The sequence below is a fragment of the Trichosurus vulpecula genome, chromosome 7 (assembly GCF_011100635.1).
Source record: "Trichosurus vulpecula isolate mTriVul1 chromosome 7, mTriVul1.pri, whole genome shotgun sequence".
NCBI classification, from domain to species: Eukaryota; Metazoa; Chordata; class Mammalia; order Diprotodontia; family Phalangeridae; genus Trichosurus; species Trichosurus vulpecula.
Window position 1 is genome coordinate 235,107,559 of NC_050579.1, and position 20,801 is coordinate 235,128,359.

A 20,801-nucleotide genomic window follows, 5' to 3' on the forward strand; every position below is an offset into this window, starting at 1 on the left:
CCTGAAATTGCTTACAGCACTCTATAGGCCTTCTTTTTTGTACCTAGAGTCTAATTTACATTATAGTTAACGTTCCCTAATTGACTGTAAGAGACTTTGAAGCTGGGCCTAGGTCTTATTTCTCTGTGTAACCCCAGCACCTAGCTTGGGGCCTTGTGTTTCGCACATAATGAGTGTTTGTTAAATTGATTCGAATTCCAAAAGAATAGGAAAAGAACTTGTATATTTAGCTCCACTCTGGCACCTTGTCTAGTGACTAGAGTCTATATTGCATTTACACAATTGTTGTCATATTAAAATCTTCATTTATCAAGCTGAATCACACTGTGAGTTGGATCAAAAGATTTAAAATTCACAATCTAGGAACAGAGTGGCTAAGTAAGTAACTCTTGTGTGGTCCACTCTCGATTATCCACCCGAGTGGAAGGGAGCATTGGCACAGATCATCCAAAACATAATTAAATAAAAAACATATATAAGTGACTTTGTGAGGTGTTTTGTACTTACATTTGGATATCGTGTAAAGTTGTCATATACAGGAGGGAGTAGATTTGTTCTGTGATGCTCCAGAGGGAACTAGGACCAATGGGTGGAAGTTACAGGGAGGCAGATTTTGGTTCAACAATAGAAATTACCATTTAACAACAATGGAACCAGACTGCCTCATGAGGTAGTAAGTTTCCCATCACGGGAGGCATTCAAAGAAGATTGCTGGATGTCCTGCGATCAGGGTTGCTGTAAAAAGGATTCCTGTCTTGGATAGGCAGTTGGACCAATTAACCGCTATGATTCCTTCCAATCTTAAGATTCTATGATTCTGTGATGCTATGAGTGCTTCAGATGTTCTGGGATGTCCAAACAACTTCAAACAAAACAGTGAAACCAGGCAATAAAGAAGACTCTGAAAAGCTAGCCAGCGTCCATACCATTCCTCTGCTCAATGCCTCCCCTGTTCCCAACTATTTTCTAGGAATCAATAGCATCATCCCTTAGACTGAGGCAAAGCCACAGGCTAAAGCAGAATCTTTAGAGAAGATAGAAGCTAACATTTAGACTTCCTCTGAACTTGTTTGGTCACACCTTCCCTGGAAAATAGAAGATATTGTTTTGGCCTAAAAGCCTTTCTTCTCTTCTAGAGTAAACAAGATCCCGTTTACATCCATAGAACGATTAGTTACCCAAATTTTGACACCAGCTAGAAAATTTGAAAGCAGTGTCCCTTCATTCAACATGAAATAACCCAAAACACTGATCACAAATCAGCAAATGGATATTGACTGGGTTGTATTTGAGATTTTGGCTCATGTTGGATTTCCTAACAACTCCAAAATGATTATTAGGCTCGGGTTGCGGGAATGATCAAACAAGTAATCCAGTGCTCATTAAAAATACTGTGATGAAATCACAGGTCCAAATTCCACCCCTCACAAATTAGCTTTTAAAGGTAAGATTCTATTATATTAGGACAGACAAAACTAGCTTGACCCATTTTTCTCCCTTGTCTAGGGTCTCAAAGCTTTAGTTGATGGTTAAAAGCTAAAATTAATTGACAGGTGAATCAAAGATGCCTAATCTTGCTAAAGACCATGCTAAACATTGTACTTACCCTGAGCACTCCACGAGTGACTAAACTTCAGCCTAGAGAGTTAATTAAACTTAAGCCTAATTGCTTAAACTTAAACCTCCAGAGGATGCTCCTCTGATCCCGCAAGTCCTCAGTGTCCAAAAAGGAAAAACACTGACTCAATCATTTTCAGTGTAGTGAAGGGTCTCTTTGAAGAAAACATTTATCAATCCCTGAAATCTTTTATCAATTTTATCATTATTTTTTCCTGCTGAGTCAACATCCATAACTCTTATCCCATCCTACATTCAGGAGGGGGAAAAATGTTTGGACCAAAACATTTTCATTCATGACTTTACCTCAACCCAGCCTGGATATACAGAGATGTTGAAAGAGTTGTAGGCAAGGTGTTTCCCTGGACAAGATTTTCCATTTTGCCATCCCCTTTGACTCAACAACTGAGTGGGCCTGAGCCTGAGGGGTGAATCAAGGCCATCTTTAATTATAATTAGATTTTTCTTTGAAGCAGATGGACTGAGGATCTATTACCCAGGGATTCCATCAGTTAATTGCATTCCTTCCCTTCACATAAGGAAAAAGCTAAGATACAAGCTCTATGAGGAAAAATTATCTACTTTCTCCAGGATGGTAGCCTAGTACCAGAAAGCATTTTGAGCTAATGTTAAAAAAACAGCTTGGATATGTTGGGCCATGGGAGTCTACATGGAATTACACAGATGCCATTCTGGGGGCTATGGATCTGACTCAGTCCTCCCAATCCAGTCTCCAGTCCTGCCTCCCAAGAAAGGAGAAGAATACTTCTTCAGGAACCTGCCAACTTACCGTAAGACAGGTGGCAGATTTTCAAATATCTGTCTAGGCTGACGGCAGTCATAGTGATAAGGCTTCCACAGCCAAAGAAAAAACCGGCCCATCCATACCAGCGGCAGCCAACCCAGCCAAACACCCAGCGATGGGAGAAGCAAGAAATGATTGTGAAAGGCTTGCCTACAACTAGAAAAGAAAAAAGTAGTTTACCATGGGAAACATTGGTGTTGTCAAAACAACCAGTTCACTCCTTCCCTTGACACCACCCCGTTGTTCCTCCCCTTTGTTAGATTGTTTATATGAGAGACAACTTCTGGAACAAAAACTCTAAGTGGTACAATGGACAGAGCTATGGACCTGAGTTTAAATTCCAACTCTTATTTACTACCCATGTGACTTTAGCACAGTGGATAGAAAGCCAGCCTTGGGGTGAGGAAGACCTCGATTTAAATCCCACAACTCACATATACTAGATTGCTGACCCTGGAAAAGTCATTAACTCTCTCAAGGCAGCTTCCTAAGAGCGTAAGTTGCAAAAGAGATGCCTGTCTGCATTGGGAGAGGCAGCTTCCTCATCAGAAATTCCCCATACCCATGAAATCACAGGTCTAGCCCCTAGCCCTATAGTTGTTAGAGCTAAAAGATAAACCGTTCTAGTTCCCTGCCTTCAGACAATCAGGATATTTTCATCCCCACCTTGCAAATGAAGCAATTTAAGGGAAGAGAGATTAAATTACAAAGTCAGAGGAAGACAGAAGAAGGTCTGGAACCTGGGCTTCTGGCTTCTGTTACAGTACTTTTTCTACTACCTTGGTTCTGTCTGTTAATCAAAATTAATCTCATGTGAAAGTCCAGAGAACCAGGCTATGGAGCTGCAATGGTAGCCTAGGCCAGTAGTTTACATCAATAGTCCAAGAGATTCATGCTAAAAATTCTTTAATGACACTTTAAGTAATAAATAGTTTCAGAATGTTAAATATATATATACGTGTGTGTGTGTGTGTATCTATATCTATATCCATATATCTATATCCATATAATACATAAAATTACTCTGGGAGTTCATGATACATCTTGTTGAAAGGGGTTTACCCAACAACAACAAAAAAACAATGGGAACCACTCACTGTTGAGGCAAAATATTGAAGGAAAAGAATGTTTTCCTTTAGAGCTATAGTCCTCTTCCTCCTTCTCAGATGTTCCATGCCCAAAGACTATCTGTGTAATATCTGAAGAGTACACTCCTGTTTTGTTGTGAGCAGGTGCCTCAGTCAATAGGCAGTTGCATTTGGTGATCTCCAAGCCTACTGCATACCTGGTCCTACCTTGACCTGTCCTTGGAATTGTTCCCAGCCCCAGCCAACGATTTCAATACAAATTGTGCCACTGGACTAAACAAGGTTCCTCTAGCAGACTAGAATGACCAGTGCCCTACATCTACCTGGAAGGATGCACCAATATCTATTCTCTGACCTATGAAACCTCCCTTCTCACAAGAGAATTTGACCCACCTATTCTGGCCAAGTTGATTAATGACCCCTTCCGTACTCAGAGAACCTGGCTTGAAATTATGTCTCTCCCTGTGATGTCCTGGGAAAATCACCCTCTAAAGATTTCTGTCAATCAGGCAATCAGTGGATAAACATTTATTAAGTACCTACTGTATGCCAGGAACTGTGCTAAGCCCTGGAAGTACAAAAAGGGGCGGGGGAGGAAAGCTTCCTTATCTTCAAAATAAGGGTATTGGACTAGATGGAGGTACTGGGCCTGGCATGAGGAAGACTTGAGGAGGGGGCCACCATGAGAGGGAGGAGGCTAGGTTTAAAACCTGGCTTTTCCACCTGGTATCCAGAGATTTTACTGTGCCATGCTTGTATTTCTATGAAATAAAGGAAAGCAATTTCAATAAGTGCTGGACTCAAGCTCTTTGCTTCCATCCCTGGACCTTGGAGGCTCCGGTTATTTATTTATCAGAGCTCCTTCATTTTCTCTGACTCTCTAGAAAGCATCCTTCTGCTCAGATTCATCCAGGCTTTCCTGTTCCATTACCGTATTAAATTTAGTGGCCTTCTCCTTCCCTGAAGGGAACACAGAGATGAGAACAGGAAGATGATTTTACATAATGTGTTTGTCTAAAGAAGCTGATTAGACAGATAGAATGACATAGTGGCTGGGTTCAAATCCTGAGTCTGTTATTTACTAGTTCAACTCAGGCGAGTGGCTCATCTTCATTGGGCCTCAGCCATCTCATTTGTAAAATGGGCATGTTAACATTTGTGCTACTTGCCTCATGAGGTAGTTATAGAGGAAAAGCCTGTATAAGTGTGTTATTGTTGTACTAGAAATGTCCATTACTTAGACTGAGAAACTACCTCATTTTGCAGATGAGGAAACTGAGGCTTGCAAAGGTGACAGAGTAATTATTACTTAATAGCTCCTTCCCCAAACCAATTATGCTGTTCTCTGTGTGCTAAGGTCACTGCTACTGATTCACCATTAATAGGGCAAACATAGACTTGCAAGTTTGTTCGTTTCCAGCCTTGGATAGGAATTCCTGCCAATTCATCTGAACTCTTCCTCCTTTGCTTCCCATGTGCTCAATACCATAGATTTGCAGGAGGCCTAGCTGGGGATTACCGAAGCAGCCTGTTGCTTCATCAGAACTGAATTCTAGCCCAACAAGTTAATAGAAGTGTTATTAATCAACCAATAAACATTTATTTGATGCCTGGGATGTGCCAAACTCAGGAGATGCAAAAACAAAAGTAAAACAGTTCCTGCCCTCAAGGAGCTTACCATTTATTGGAAAATAATTTACATACAAGTAACTAAATACAAAATTTATAAATGCAAAGTAAACACCAGGTAATTTCAAGGGGAAAGCAGCTGGAGTCAGGAAAGGTCTCCCATAGAAACTGAGTTTTGAAAAAGTTAGGAATTCTAAGATGCAGTGGTAAGGAGGGAGTATATTGGGAGGGAAGGGCAGGAAGGACAGTCTTTATTAGCACCAATACTAATCTCCATGAGGACAGGGTGGAAATTTAGCTCTTCTGGTGTCTAGCAGTGCATATAAGCTGGTTAGTAAATGTTTGCTGAAATGACTTGAATTGAGACATAGTCAACTAAACAACTATGGAACTAAATAGTGACTGGTGAGTTGCTCATTGATTTAAAGAAATAAATGAGTTTCCCATTGGACCACATGGTGACTGACCTCATGGAAGTTGGGGAGGCAATCTGAAAGGGTGGCTATCTCTTCTCAGTTCTCCCAAACTGGGACTTGTTAAGAGAATACACAGAATGGTGCAATACATCAAGGACCTGTCATTTCACCATTGTGGGTGCTCCCCTTAGCAATGAAGACTATATTCTCTTTAAGTACCAGTAAATGGATGGATTGAGACAAAATAGTTATAATTGATTGGAAGAACAAAAGGTCTAAAATCTCAAGAAGAAATATAGAAAAAAGCAGGAGTCAAGAGAAAAATAGCACTTCCAGACCTTGAATTGCATTATGAAGCAGAAATAATAATTTAAAAATTTTGATACTGCTTAAAAAATAGAGGAATAGATTAGTGGAACAAACAAAGTATGGAAGAATACAGTGACAGCTAAATAACTCAGTGTTCAAGTATACAAGTATATAAATTATTTGGGAAAGAATTCCTTATTTGACAAGAACTGATGGGGAACTGCAAAGGAGTTGGGGCAGAAATTAAGATTAGACAAACGTGTTTCAATATATTTCACCATAAATTAAAAATGGATATGAAAATTGAATAATAAATCTCACATTATTAAAAAAAATTAGAAGAGAATAAGATTAGGTACTATTCACAACTATGGCTAGAAGGAAAGTGTTGTGTTGGTAATTAGGGTGATACTTTTTTACTGTTTTCTCTTTTGGAGCACTTAGGTAAACAAGTGTCTTTGATGAGGCTGTCCTATGTTTCTTTGATGACCTGCTTATGTCAAGAGAAAGCCTAGTTCACAAAGGTTTGAGTTGCATGGTTGTGATGCCCTTTGACCCTAAACAGGGTATATAAACTCAGAAATTAGTGTTTTGTTTGGGACACTCGCTCACTGGAAGAGTGTCCTGTGATTTGACCAGATGAGACTCTGCGTAGCTGCTAGAGCCCCCCAGCTTTGAAAACCCAGATGTTGGTGCCTCTCTCTAGTAACTATGTAATTCTTTGTTCAGACAGCTGGAGGCCTGTTCATTGATAACTCTGTGTGTTTGCTCTGTTTATATTGTCTCTGTTTGTAATTTCTGTTTGTATTTGCTCTGAAGTTCAGGATGCTGGTTTTTCCCCCTAAGCTAAGGGAATGATATCATTATGTTTAATTAAACTGATATTGTTAACCCTTTAAAGTTGCTTTCCTTAGAAAAGCAGATCATAGAACCTGTGCTGGCAGCCCTTCTGTGGGCTCTTGTTGTTGGTCTTACACTACCACAGCAGCTGCTAGCAACATTGTTGTTACTTGCACATACATAAAAAAAACAAGGGCTAGAAGTGATCGTAAATCTTTTTTTTTAAAAAAAAGATAATTTTGATTACATGAAATTGAAAAGCTAATGTACCAACAAAATCCATGCAACTAGGATAAGTTGTTGAATGGGGAGAAAAATCTTTGTATCATATGTTGCCACTAAGAATCTAATGGTAAAAATATAGAGGGAATGAACACAAATATTTAAGACCAAGAGCCATTTCCCAATAGATAAGTAAAAAAAGAACTGAAAACTATTACAGACACATGAAAGATTGCTCCAGACCACTATAATAAGAAGAAAAAGACAAGAGCTCTGAAGTTTCACCTCATACTCAGCAGATTGGAAAAAATGACAATAGATGTCCATGTTAGAGGAACTGCAAAATTAGTTCAATCATTCTGGAAGGCATTTTGAATATATGCTAAAAAGTGACTAAAAGGTCCATTTCCTTTGACTCAGAGGTCCTACAGATAGATAGATAGATAGATAGATAGATGGATATATATATATATATATTACATATATGAATATATGTAATATATATAATCTCATACACAAAAACACACCCACGTGCACGTATACACATGCACTCGTGGACACACACACACGCACACACACACACACCCCAAGAGTTCAAAAATAGTAAGGTCCTATACATACTATAACATTCACAGGATTAGCATTTTTTTCATTCGTGGTAACAAAGAACTGAAAACAAAGAAAATGCCCACCAATTGAAGAATGCCTAAACAAATTGTAGTGGCTGAATGTAATGGGCTATTACTGTACTATAAAAAATGATGAATTTGATGAATTTTGAGGAACAGGCATCGCAAACTGATACACAGTGAAATGAGCAGAATCAGGAAAACACTATACCAATGACTACAGCAATGAAAATGGAAGGAACAAAAACACAAAACTGAACACTCTTAAAATGACCGATTTTGGCCCAAAGACTGGATGATAAAACCCTTCTCCCTTCTTTCATTGTAGACACTGGGGACTGCAAGTATGGAACATTGCATATACTTCCAGGCTATATCGATGCATTGGTTAGTTTTGTTGAACTATCTTTCCTCTTTCTTTTTAATTCTTCATCACAAGGGATGGATCACTGAGAGGGGAGGGATACATTTGGAAAAGAAAGTAATGTAAATATTTATTGTTCAGTTTTTTTCAGTCATGTCTGACTCTTCATGTCCCCATTTGGGTTTTCTTGACAAAGATACTGGAGTGGTTTGCCTTTTCTTTCTCAGCCCATTTTACAGATGAGGAAACTGAGGCAAAAAGGGCTAAGTGACTTGCCCAGGGTCACACAGCTAGTAAGTGTCTGAGGCCAGATTTGAACTCAGAATGATGAGTCTTCCTGACTCCAGGCCTGGTACTCTATCCACTGTGCTATCTTGCTGCCCACATACATGTAAATATGTGTGTATACATACATATGTGTGTGTATGTATACGCATGTGTTTGTATGTGTATAATTTATCAGTAGGTAGTCTTTGAGAATTGCTGTGACCATAAACTTCATTATCCTGAGAACAATCTGGTAATTAAAGTCAGCAAACTGTCAAGAATCACAAACACTCAATCCATTACCAGGCCCATCATTGAATCAGATTCCTCAAATTTTCCCAAACTTTGCCCTCTCTGGCACAGCTTAAAATCCCAGGACCACCTGCACATCATGATGAGGCACCAAAGTGAGATTTCATCAAAGGAACTCATGGGATGTCAATAAGGGATGAGTCTGTCACCTCTCTTCACAGGTATGTCCTGGTGTACCTGGTAATGGGGATACATGCCCTTGGGGGCTGACAGTCTAACAAGGCTGAGGAAAAAGACAAAGCATAGCTGCCAATTTATAAAAGTGTGCTGAGGAAAAAAATGCAGGTGGTGGGCTTGAGAACGGGCTAGGTGAGCCTGATAACTCTGTCACTGGGAAGGGAAAGGTTTTTTTGTGAGTCATTACCAGGCTAATGATGCCTCATTTGGGCTGCTTGTCCAAAGCTGGAGCAAGTTCTCCTAGGTGAAGTCATTTTCAATGAATCAAATCAACCAGGGGACCATTTTTTTAGTTAGGCCTCATCTAATTCCTCTGAGCCCATCATTATTCACCAGTGAAGGATGGATGATAAAACAGATTTTGGTCACAGAATGTAATTTCCACACTGAATGAGGCAGAAAAAGTTTGCTTCCCCTCTTAGATTACTTTCTATTTGATCTGTGTATATCGTGTATGGAACCATTTATTAACATGTTGTTTATTCCCATTAGATTGTGAGCTGGTTGAGAATAGGGATGGTTTCTGCTTTCCTTCTTATCCTTAGGGCTTACCACAGTGCCTGGCACATAGTAAGGAATTTTAAAATGTATGTTAAGTAACATTTAGGGGAATGATAGGATCATGGACCTAGAACTGGAGAGGATCTCAGAGATGAGTTAGTCCAACCCTCTTATTTTTCAGATAAGGAAACTGAGGCCCAGAGAGATTAAATAGCTTGTCAAGGTCACTCCTGTAGTAAGTAGAAGAGGTGGGATTTGAACCCAAGTACTATAACTCCAAATCTGATACTTGTTCTAAACCTCATTACCCCTTAATTAAGGTTGAAATTGAAAACAGCCATTCATGCTACAATACCACCATCCCGTGGTCATCATAAGTGATTGCAAGCCTGCAACTAAATGATTCCCTTTGCTCTGCCCAGGAACGTTTTCAGGGTGGATGCAGCTTTTCATTCTTCTCCTGTGCCTATGTAATTCCCAGAAGGACTAATGTGATTTAAATACACCCACTGAGTGAGGCCTACACAAAGAATTCCGGGCAGCCAAACTCTCGGTAAGAGTTCAACTAATCTACTGCTTAGCAATAAATAGACTCACTGGGGACTTTTTTGATCCTATTCTTAAGAGATTGGCAGAGTCAGAAAAGCACACTTAGAAGGAAGAAAAGCTGATACCACAAAGCATCATTAAAGGGTGACTTTAGGCAGGGCAACAGTGGTTAAAATTTTTCTCTCAACTTTACTTGTTCATGTCTCCTCTTCAAACAGCAGACAGAAATGAACATGATTTCCATAACTGGAACAATCTGATGGTAAATGAAACTTGCTCAGAGACAAACAAGCCAGTGTATGAAGCAGGATTCAAACCCAAATCTTCTTAACTCCAAGTCCAGAATGTCAATCACAGAATGTCAGAACTAAATAAACTGACCCTTAGATATCATTAAATCCAACACTTTTATTTTCTGCAGGAGGAAAATCAGATCCAGATCAGTGACTTAGGGTCATCGAATTATCATAATGAGGCAAAATTCTCATCCCAAGTGTATGTACACAGAGAGATAACAAGGACAGGAGAGGAAGCAACTGTAACAAGTAATTTTGAACGACAAACTCCTACATATTCCATATATACATATACACATATATGTATACATATATTGTATGTATATATACATACACACCGTGTATGTACATATATAAATATTATAATATATTTACAATGCAAACTCATATGCAGTATACAGACAAAATCAGTAAATAATTCACTCCAAATCCCTACAATTTACATCAACAGCAGGACAAAGAAGGCATCTTTGGGCAAGCATTCTTAACCTAGATCTCAGGGTGGTCAGTAAACTCAGAGGGGAAAAATTTTTACATCTTTACTAACTTTTGGTTTCCTTTGTAATCCTACATAGATAATTTTATTCATTTAAGTCATTATTCTGAAAAAGGGTTGATGCCCCATAAAAGGTTAAGCACCATTGTCTTAAGACCTGGGTTAAAATCTTCACTTTTATTCTATCTTGTTTGTTCTCTGACTGTTCTGTCTTACTAAGTTTTACTTAGACTAGGCTGGGAAACCTGCAGCTTTAAGGCCACATGTGGTCCTCTAGGTCTTTGGGTGAGGCCTTTTGACTAAGTCCAAGTTTTACAGAACAAATTCTTTTATGAAGGGGATTGGTTCTGTGAAGTTTGGATTCAGTCAAAAAGCCACAGTTGAGGACCTAGAGGGCCACGTGTGGCCTCGAGGCCACAGGTTCCCCATCCCTGCACTAGACTATTCCAACAACCTCTGACCATCCTCCTTTCCTAAAGTCTCTCCCATCAATCCACAGCAGCCAAAGTAGTCTGCCTAATGTACATCCAACCAAGTCACTCCTCTGCTCAAAAGCATTCAGTGTTAAGACTGAGTTGAGGTTGGTACATGGGTCTCCCAATTCTGAATCCTTCCCCAGCTTTCCAAAGAGTCCAGTACCATGGGTCCCTGGAATCTATAAAGTCTGCCATTCTACTTAGCTAAGGATGGGGGTTGGGGGAAGCAGGACATGAGTTGGCATGCGATTAATGCCAAATGAATGGTAGAGACAGTAAGTGCTCTGAGTTCAGTGGAAGGGGTAATCAGAGCAATTATTTATGCTTGTTTTATATGGCCCACAATGCTCTAGCATAGTGCTGAGCATGCAACAGGAGCTTAATTTATGGGATTTGACATCTGAACCCACTATTTCTTGAGTGATTTAGTACAAAGTGTGATTAATTTGAATTCATAGAACTAGGATTCAAATGCCAATTCTCTTACTAATTGTATGAGCTTGGACAAGTTACTTATTCTAAAACCTCTATTTGAGGATGAAGCTCAGCTTATATATCCCATTCTTTCTTAACTGGTTACATTACTCTGAGATTTATCTGATCTCTACCATTCCACAATGTTAGGTACCTTCCCATGACCCCTTTGAAGCCTTTTTTTGTGTTGTCTACCCCCATTAGATTGTGATTTCTTCAAGAGTAGGAACTTTAACTTTTTTATATTTGTATCTCCAACAATCAGCACAGTGTCTGGCGCATAGTAGGTGCTTAATAAATGCTTATTGACTATTGACTTAATCTACCAAGGCTTCAATTCTCTCATCTATAAATTGAAGGGGTTGTATTAGGTGACCTGTAAGGTATCTAAATCAATAATATTAGGATGGTTCTTACTCTGCTGCACACATCTCTTATGCTGCATGTTACCAGTCTATGATTTCTTCTCTCCTTCAAGGATGTCCTAGATGTTCATTTTAAACTTGTTTCCAAACTTAACCAATATAAAATGACTAGGGGGCAAGAGGAAAAAAAAGGTGTCACATAGCATCATTTTTTCCTGTCCTCAAACCCCACCAAAGAGAGTCCTGTAGGCCCAGGCCTACCTTCCTTTCTCTTCTAACCAGGAGTTCCCATTAACTTCAAGGGAGGAATTCTTTCTGTGGACAGAACTAGAGTGAGGGAATGAGCTCGTTGGCCAACCTGGAATGGAATAGTTAAAAAGCACCAAGAAGAAATGATATCATCGCTGTTTTACCTGAAATCCCCAGGTCACAGACCGCTAAATTAACCGTCATTATTTCAGCAGGTCTCAGCTTCTTCTTCCGTTTCGAAGACATATAAATCACATAGCCATTTCCCAAGGTGGACAACACACCTAGAGGAAAAATACAAAGTCAAAGCATTGAATGACCAAGACAACCGAACAAACGAATGACAAGACAAATGAATGACAAGCCACTGAAGAGTCAGACCAATCCATGAAAACATTCTTCGTTTCAGTTCCAGCCATTACTTGTAAATAACATAAATAAGCACCAAACTGTTGGCATCCACCTGAGAATATTTTACCACTAGTTGGCACTATCTATACACAGCTATCTACAAGCCTTCTTATATAACCAATTGAAGTCTCAGTCTTAAAGGCCCTGAGCTCTATTTACTTCTTTTTTAATGGAAAAGAAATGCTGAGCTTCTATTTCTGAACATATGGTAGGGGTTTCCTCCCTGCCTCAGGATGTCTTACTTGATTCTGCAGCCATGTGTCCATGGAATTCTGACACAACCACCCTAAAAAAGCTACCCACTAACCCTTTGCTCTCACACATTTCTCAACCATTTGTGACCTGGTTTCTGACATAATCACTCAACTGAAACTGCCCTCTCCCAAAGTTACCCGTGATTGCTTAAATGCTACATCTGAAATTCTTTACTCAAATTTCATGCATCTTGATAGCTCTGAATCATTTATCACTCCATACAACCCTTTGTTCCTGGATACTTACTATCCTTTCTGGATTTTTGTGATATGGCTTTCTCTTGGTTCTCCCATTTTTAAAAATTTTATATTTTATATTATATTTAATTTTATATTTTTTGTTTTATATTTTATATTATATAATTTTATTCATATAAATGAAATTTATACTTTATATTATCTATATCTATATAACAATAGATACATAGATAGATAGATATTCCTCAGTCCCTTTTTGCTAGATCATCATCTATATCCTGCCCCCTTCCTGTGGGCATGTCACAAGGCTCTGTCCTGGGCCCTCTCCTCTTTTCTCTCTGCATACTCTCTTGGGAACCTCTTTAGCTTAAGTTTAATTGTCTTCTCTATGCTGATAATTCTAAGATCTACCTAGTCCCAAGAAAAAAAATGTGTTCATTTTGTTATGGGAGAAACAGAATTTTCTGTTTTGTCTTAACATATCTTCCCCACAATAAAAACTGTGAAGGGGGAAACAAGTTTCAATAGTTGCGAAAATCCCGGAAACGTCAGTGTGCTGTTAGAAAATTTCAAATCCCTGGAGTCAAAGTTGCCTGGATGGTTCATTAAAACTAACAACTCTCTTAGGTTGGAAGAAGAGAAAAACAGAGATGATTATAGACCCTAAAGTCATACAACTCAAATGAAACCCAGACCTCATTAAAGAAAACCAGGAAGAAAATCAAAAGTGAGAAAGCAAAGTTTCAGAGCCAGACTTATTTTTTTAATGATCAACAAAATGCACTTTTCTTTTTTTCTTTCTCTAAGGAAAGCTCTTTCTATGCTCAAAGCCCTGGGAGCATGGTGCAAAAAGACTTGTTAAAAACAAAACTCTTTCATACACTCCAAGGAGGTCAAAGGCAGAAAAGTCCTCTATAGACCCCCCAAAAATGTTTTCAGTGATAGTAAAGAGTTGGAAAGACAGCAAATGTTCTTTAAGTGGGTAATAGCTTAACAAACCATGGTAAGTGAATGTAATGGAACGTTGACTGTGTTAAAAAAACAATGAATATGAAGAATACAAAAAAAATGGAAAGACATTTAAACTGATCCCAAATAAAATAAGCAGAACTAGGAAAATGATGTACACAATGACCACAACAATGTAAGCAGAAAGAATAACCCAAAATAATTGGACGTATATGACATGAAATTTTAAGGACTAAGCTTGACCCTCAAGAAAACCTACGAGCATCTATCTCCCTCCTTTCTTTGCAGAGCTGGGGGACTATGTGGACAAAAAGCTGCCTGTAACACACCGGACTTGGTTGATGTAATGATTAATTTGGCTTTACTGCAATTTTTTCTCTCTCTTTATTTTTTCTGTTATAAGAAATGGTTCTCTGGATGGGACTCAAGAGGGTCATGTTGGGAAATGAAGATGATATAAAAACAAGAAAAAGATATAAATAACTATTCTAATTGAAAATAAGGAATAAGCCCTTTTATGTTCAGGAAGGCAAAGCTCACTCTGCCAGTCAGTTCTCTACTTTCCTCTTCAGTTGTCAAGTTTTATCAATTCTACTTCTACCACATTGTTCATACCCATCTTCTTTCCTGCACTTACATGACCAACATCCTAGTCCAGACTGCCATTTTTTCCTTGTACCAGTGACTCCAAATTGGATGATTCCTTTTGTTCTGTGACAAGCTAATCTACCTTGAGCTGAAAAGAAATCATAATCCCTAAATGATCTATTTCTACCACCCATTACTATTCCCCCTAGAATCAGGATGGCCAAGTGGCCTATGGTACTAAATCAAATCTTACTGACATATTAAATATTTTCACTCAGTCAATAATCGTTTCTTGTAGCTGTTTTTCAGTGATTCAGTCATGTCTGACTCTTCATAACTTCTTGGACCATACCGTCCATGGGTTTTTTTTTTTGGCAAAGATACTAGAATGGTTTGCCATTTCCTTCAGCAGTGAATTAAGGAAAACAGAGGTTAAGTGACTTGCCCAGGATCACACAGCTAGGAAGTATCTGAGGCCAGATTTGAACTCAAGTCTTCCTGACTTCAGGTCCAATGCTCTATCTGCTGAACTACGTAACAGCCCCCTAAACATTTATTAAGCACCTACAGTATATGCCAGGCACTGTGCTAAGCACTGGGGATATGAAAAGGGGCAATAGCTCTTGAGTCAAGGAGCTCACAATCTAATGGGGAGAGACAACAAGCAAATAAATATGTAAAAAAAAATAAACACTACATACAGTATAAACAGGAAATAATTAAAATTTTAAAATTAAGAGAGGTTAGGAAAGGCTTCCTGAAGAAGCTCATTTTGAAAAACAGCAGAGTACCAGTAAAGAGGTGGGAGTCAAGAGACACTGGGTTCAAATTTCAACTAAGATGCTTACTAGTTGTGTCAGCCTAGTAAAATCACTTCACCCTTCACTGCCTCAGTTTCCTCATCTGAAAAATGAGGAGGGCTGGATTCGATAGCCTCTAATGTCCCTTCAGATCTAAATCTCTGATCTTCTTATCCTTTTTGCTTCTTAGGAGATTCTGAGACTGGAATCGTAATGGTGACTAAGGAATTAATATTCTAGTCCATTTTCCTTTTATAAAAATCATCGATTATCAGTTTTCTGAGTATTGATAATAAAGATTTTGTGAAACATCAGACTGCCTTTCTCTCTTGCTCTGGGGCATCTAAACAAGTATCAGCTGGGGTGAGCCATAGCAATGCAAAGTCATTTTTCATATTAGCCTAAAGAAAATGAGACCAGGAAAGTAACTTGACTAAGAGGAACAAAAGAAAGGAGGCTTTTCAAAGATTAATATAAACTAATTGTATATCACCAGCCCTGTACCCTTTCATGAACGTGGATTATTGGAAATCAGTTATATCCATCAGTAACAAAACTAGTGGTCATTAGGGAGAGAGAGAGAAAATGATTTTTTGCCTTATTTTCCCTCCTTTGCTTATTTTGTAATAAATGACCGATGCCTTAGATGCCTTTAGGATTCATCTTCTTTCTACTACTACTTAATCTAACCACCCCCACAACTTCTCTTCCATTCCAATAGGTATCTAAAAATGTAGAGACTTATTTTTAGTCTCATGGGCCTTTTTTTGACCACAGCCTCAGTCTCTGTATTAGAAATGGAAAAGAAAGAAACATGGACACCTGCCAACAAAGAATTGAAGTATGGTATGCCGTAACTTGGCCTGGTCCATAGGTTTCAATCGCTGTTTCAGAATTACTTCAGTGATGAGATGATTATCATAATGCTATGAAAATTATAACAATAATAATTTCAGATTCTTTGTATTCAGAGGGCCTGAGTTTGAATTTCAACTCTGTCATCTACTTGTGTGAATTTGGGCAAGTCATCTAACTTCTCTACCTTGTAACCTTGGGTTATTTAACTTCTTATTAATAATAACGATAACCTAGGAATCAGCCTTTATTAGACTATGTGCCAGACACACTGTCTCATCAAATTCCCTACTGTCCAGAGAGGTTAAGTAGTTTACTCAGATATCACAGGTAAGACTTGAACCCAGGTTTAAGGTCAGCTTTGAGTCTGGCTTTTTATCTACTGCTCTACTCTGTTTCTTATTCTCTGAATGCCAAGATAATAAGATCCCATAATAATAATAATAATAATAAATGACTAAGGTTATTTAACCTTGGGCAGGTCTCAATTTCTCTATGTGTATGATGGTGGTCAGGTCACTTAAGACTCAGTTTCTTCATCTGTAAAGGGAGGGTCTAGATGATCTCTAAGTTTTCTTCATCTATAAAATGAGAGGATTATACTAGATGACCTCTGAGGTCCTTTCCAACTCTAGCTCTAGAATCCCATGATTAGAATATCTCTAAGGTGCATTTTAGCTCTTAGTCTATGATACTATGACTTTGACATCTATATAGCATTTTACATATTTCAAAGTAATTTAAATGCATTATCTCACTTGACTATCATAACAGCCCTCTGGCTGAGGTAAGAAGGGCAGAAATTATAGGTGAAATTGCTTAGTCTCAGAGGAGTTTGATGATTGTCAGCCTTTTCAAGTATTGGACATTCTTAGGCATCTCAAAGACCCAGGGTATTCTTTGGACTGGGTATCTAGCCAGACGACCCCTAGTCATAAATGCTGTAGGGATAATGGAATCAAAGGGCCAAAGTCCCTCTAGTTTCAACAATCAATAGTTTCTAGACCTCCTGCTATTTATATTTCACCATAGACTTCCCCACCTGACTTATGTCCTCTGAGCCAAATAGATGCCACCATTTAATTCATGCCTTTCAATACGATGGGCCATAAGAGCAAATTTTCATCATAGATATGGAAGTTTACTGGGCATCTGCCAATGCAAATTACCTTACACTCTGCTACCTTGAATCTAGTGTCTTACTGATGGTCGTATGCTTGCCAAAAACCCAGATTACAACCCATCCATACCTGCCTCCACTTTATGACTCTCAGCCACATCCTCCCATAAATTCACTACTGGAAGCCTAAGGATCATACATATAGAGCTAAGAGACTTCGTGATGTACACATAGAATGTGCTTAGTAAATATTTGTTGAATTAATTTCCCACAAGTAAGCCTTGACAATGAATACTCCCTTTGTGTTTATAGAGACACATCATCATATATTTCTAGCTGGGAGGTACCTGAGAGGTCATCTAGTTCAACCTCCTTATTTCATAGATGAGTAAACTGAGTCCTGGAGAGATTAAGGTCATACAGGGAATAAGTGACAGAGTCCTCTAGTTCCAAATCTAATGTTCTCTCTGTTTTGCCACATTTCCTTTTCAGTCTCTGAGCCAGATGGGATCTTATTGTCTTGGCATTCAGAGAATGAGAAGCAGAGTAGAGCAGGAGATAGAAAGCCAGACTCAGAGTTGACCTTAAACCTGGGTTCATGTCTTACCTGTGATACCTATTAATTGTGTGACTTCACTGAATTAAACTACTTAACCTCTCTGGACAGTAGGGAATTTGATAAGACTATGTCTGACACACAGTCTAATAAAGGCTTATTCCTAGGTTGATCAAGTCGCAGAGTTAATTCTAATCTATACTGAGATAGTTTTCTCATCATTCCCTATAGAAATTAAATCACAGGTCCAGTTTAACACACATACACACACACACACACACACACACACACACACACACAAACAAGAACATCAATAGAGCTCGTTATCCCTGGATATCTCAAGCAGTCTTTTTTTTCTACCATAAAACCTCTTTAATTGTGTCTTTTATGCCTGTTCATTGCCATAATTCCTTGGACATGATAAGTTGCTATATGCCCAAGACCTCCATATGCCCACTTGCATTTGACTTGATACATTTCTTAGCTATGTGGTTATAATCACCCAGTTAACAAATCAACTTTTTTTGCAGAGTTCACATCTCTGAAGATTCTTGCAAAGTGCTCCTCACCACTACCACCATTACTATTGGATCCAGTGACACCACTACAAGGCCTATCATTTAAAGATATCAAAAGAAAAAGAAAAGAACACATAGAAACAAAAATAATTATAGAAGCTTTTTTGTGGTAGCAAAGAACTAGAAACTAAGGGTGTGCCCATCAATTGGGGGATGGCTGAAAAAATTATTGGATATGAATGTAATAGAACACTATGGTACCAAAAGAAACTATGAAAGAGACATTTTCAAAGAGACCCTTAGGAGTACCTGTATGAATTGATTGTAGAGGGAAGTAAGCAGAACTAGATTAATTCATACAACATTGTATAACAATAACTTTATAAAGAAATCTCACTTTGAAGGACTTAAGAATTCTGACCAACTCATTGACCAACCCTCATTCCAGAGAATTAATGGTAAAGCATCTTTCCCAGACAGCCATGTTCCCATTCTTCTCTAGGCCTCACTCAACTCTCCAAACTTGCTTCACCCAGCCCTCAGGCAGGTACTTCACCAGGGTCACCCTGTCCATTTTGAGCTTCCATTTATGTGCTGTCTTCCCCATTAGAATATAAGCTCCTTGAAGGCAGGTAGTATCTTTCTTTCTGCTTTTTTTTTATTTGTACTCTCAGTGCTTAGCACAGTATATGGCACATAGTGAATGCTTAGTTAATAACTAATGACTTGTTAACTCTTAAGTTGCTTCCAAATCTATACAATTGATTCTATAAAATCACTTTGGTGGAAGAGCTTTGTTTCTTTTTTTTATTAAAATTCAAGGAACTCTTTCTGCTTCATCCATGAAGCAGACCCAAAAGCCTTTTTGTGATGTTTTTTTATTGATTCACAGACCTGGAAAAGTTTCATGTCTGCCCCCCTCCAAAACTAAATATACCTCTTGGCACCTTTGACAATCTCAGGGGAGTATAAACCTAATAGGCACTGCGTACCCTTTCATTGTTCCCTAAACTTACAAATAATGATAGTAATTCTGAGAGATCTGTATGGTCAGCTATGCGTGATCTAGATGTGGGATGTCCACTTTTCAGATTAGAGCATGGCAAGTCTTTAACCCCTGAGGGCCTTCTACTCATTTCCTACCATGCTTCTGGTTTAACTATTGTTTAGTGCACACTAGAAATGCAAACCTATCATTAGTCTCGAAGAAAAAGTAATGTGTATTCTACTACAAGCTATCTGTGTGACCTTCAGCAAAACACTTCCGCTCAATTTTTTGTTGCTGTTCAGTCGTGTCTGACTCTTTGTGATGCCAGTTGGGACTTTTTTTAGCAAATATTCTGGAGTGGTTTGCCATTTCCTTCTCCAGCTCATTTTACAGATGAGGAAACTGAGGCAAACAGACTTCACTGACTTGTCCAGGGTCACACAGCTAGTAAGCTAGTGAGTGTCGGAGGCCAGATTTGAACTAAGAAAGATGAGTCTTCTTGACTCCAGGCCCAACGTTCTATCTACTGTACCACCTAGCTGCCCCCTTAGTTTTTAGCCCTCTAAAATAAGGAAGTCAGATTAGATGATCTCTAAGTTCCGTTTTAAGCATTAATATTCTACAATTCTCTGCAACCAACCACGTGAAAATGCTTGGACAAAGTTACCAGTACTATACAAAATTAACATGTTACTGTAATTGATAGGTATTATTCAATCAATCCATAAGCATCTATTAAGCAAAGTTGAAATTTGAACCCAAGTTATCTGACTCCATAATGGGAAAGCTAGGTGCTACAGCTGAAATTCCTCAACAACAACCACTGACTTTTTTCCACTATTACCATAATGCCTCTGTAGTCTAATCCTCTCACCATAGACTAATATGTTAATATATGTTAATTTTCTTTTTCTTCTCCTCTTTCTAAATTATCACACACACACACATATACACACACATCCTTTCCCCCCAAATTCTAATAATACATCATAATGGAGTCTCTGATCTACTTGTCTTCTCTGCCTCCTTTTCCCAAAAGAATCCAGAAGACTTACCAATTATGGTTAGGTAGAAACCAGCTACTAAGTCAGCTTCCCAGGAGAGTTTGGATGCAAAAGGGTCTCCATCCCGAAGGTAGTGCGGAATGTAATCATCTTGAGGAGGGACACTGTGGTTTAATGCCATGCTGTTCTTGTACCAACAGTAGCTATCTGAAAAGCAAATCAAGACTGTTCTCAGCAGATTAGTATAAACCAACTTGAAATGAGAAACAATCCAATGTTTCCTAAGGACTTGGAAATATTCATCGTAAGAAAAAAAGTTCCAGACATTTTCATTGGCTAAGAAACTAATGGAGAACTCACAGGGCACACTGAGATCTGGTAACTTTTTTTAAATGGACCATCAAATTAATAAGTGACCATTTCATAATTCTAATCCGCATAGCAACAATGGTAACTATA

At 38.6% G+C, this 20,801-nt stretch overlaps 1 protein-coding gene across 1 annotated transcript in view; it reads right to left on the reverse strand.

Moving 5' to 3' along the window:
• The window catches only part of OPN5 (opsin 5), a 41,888-nt gene extending 21,365 nt beyond the window's left edge, over positions 1–20,523 (reverse strand). The window contains exons 1-3 of the mRNA XM_036766671.1: positions 20,394–20,523; positions 12,246–12,365; positions 2,408–2,578 (exon numbers count right to left, since the gene is read on the reverse strand). Of these exons, the coding sequence (XP_036622566.1) occupies positions 2,408–2,578; positions 12,246–12,365; positions 20,394–20,523 (421 nt within the window). The remainder of the gene's footprint in view (positions 1–2,407; positions 2,579–12,245; positions 12,366–20,393) is intronic.
• Positions 20,524–20,801: the final 278 nt, after the last annotated feature.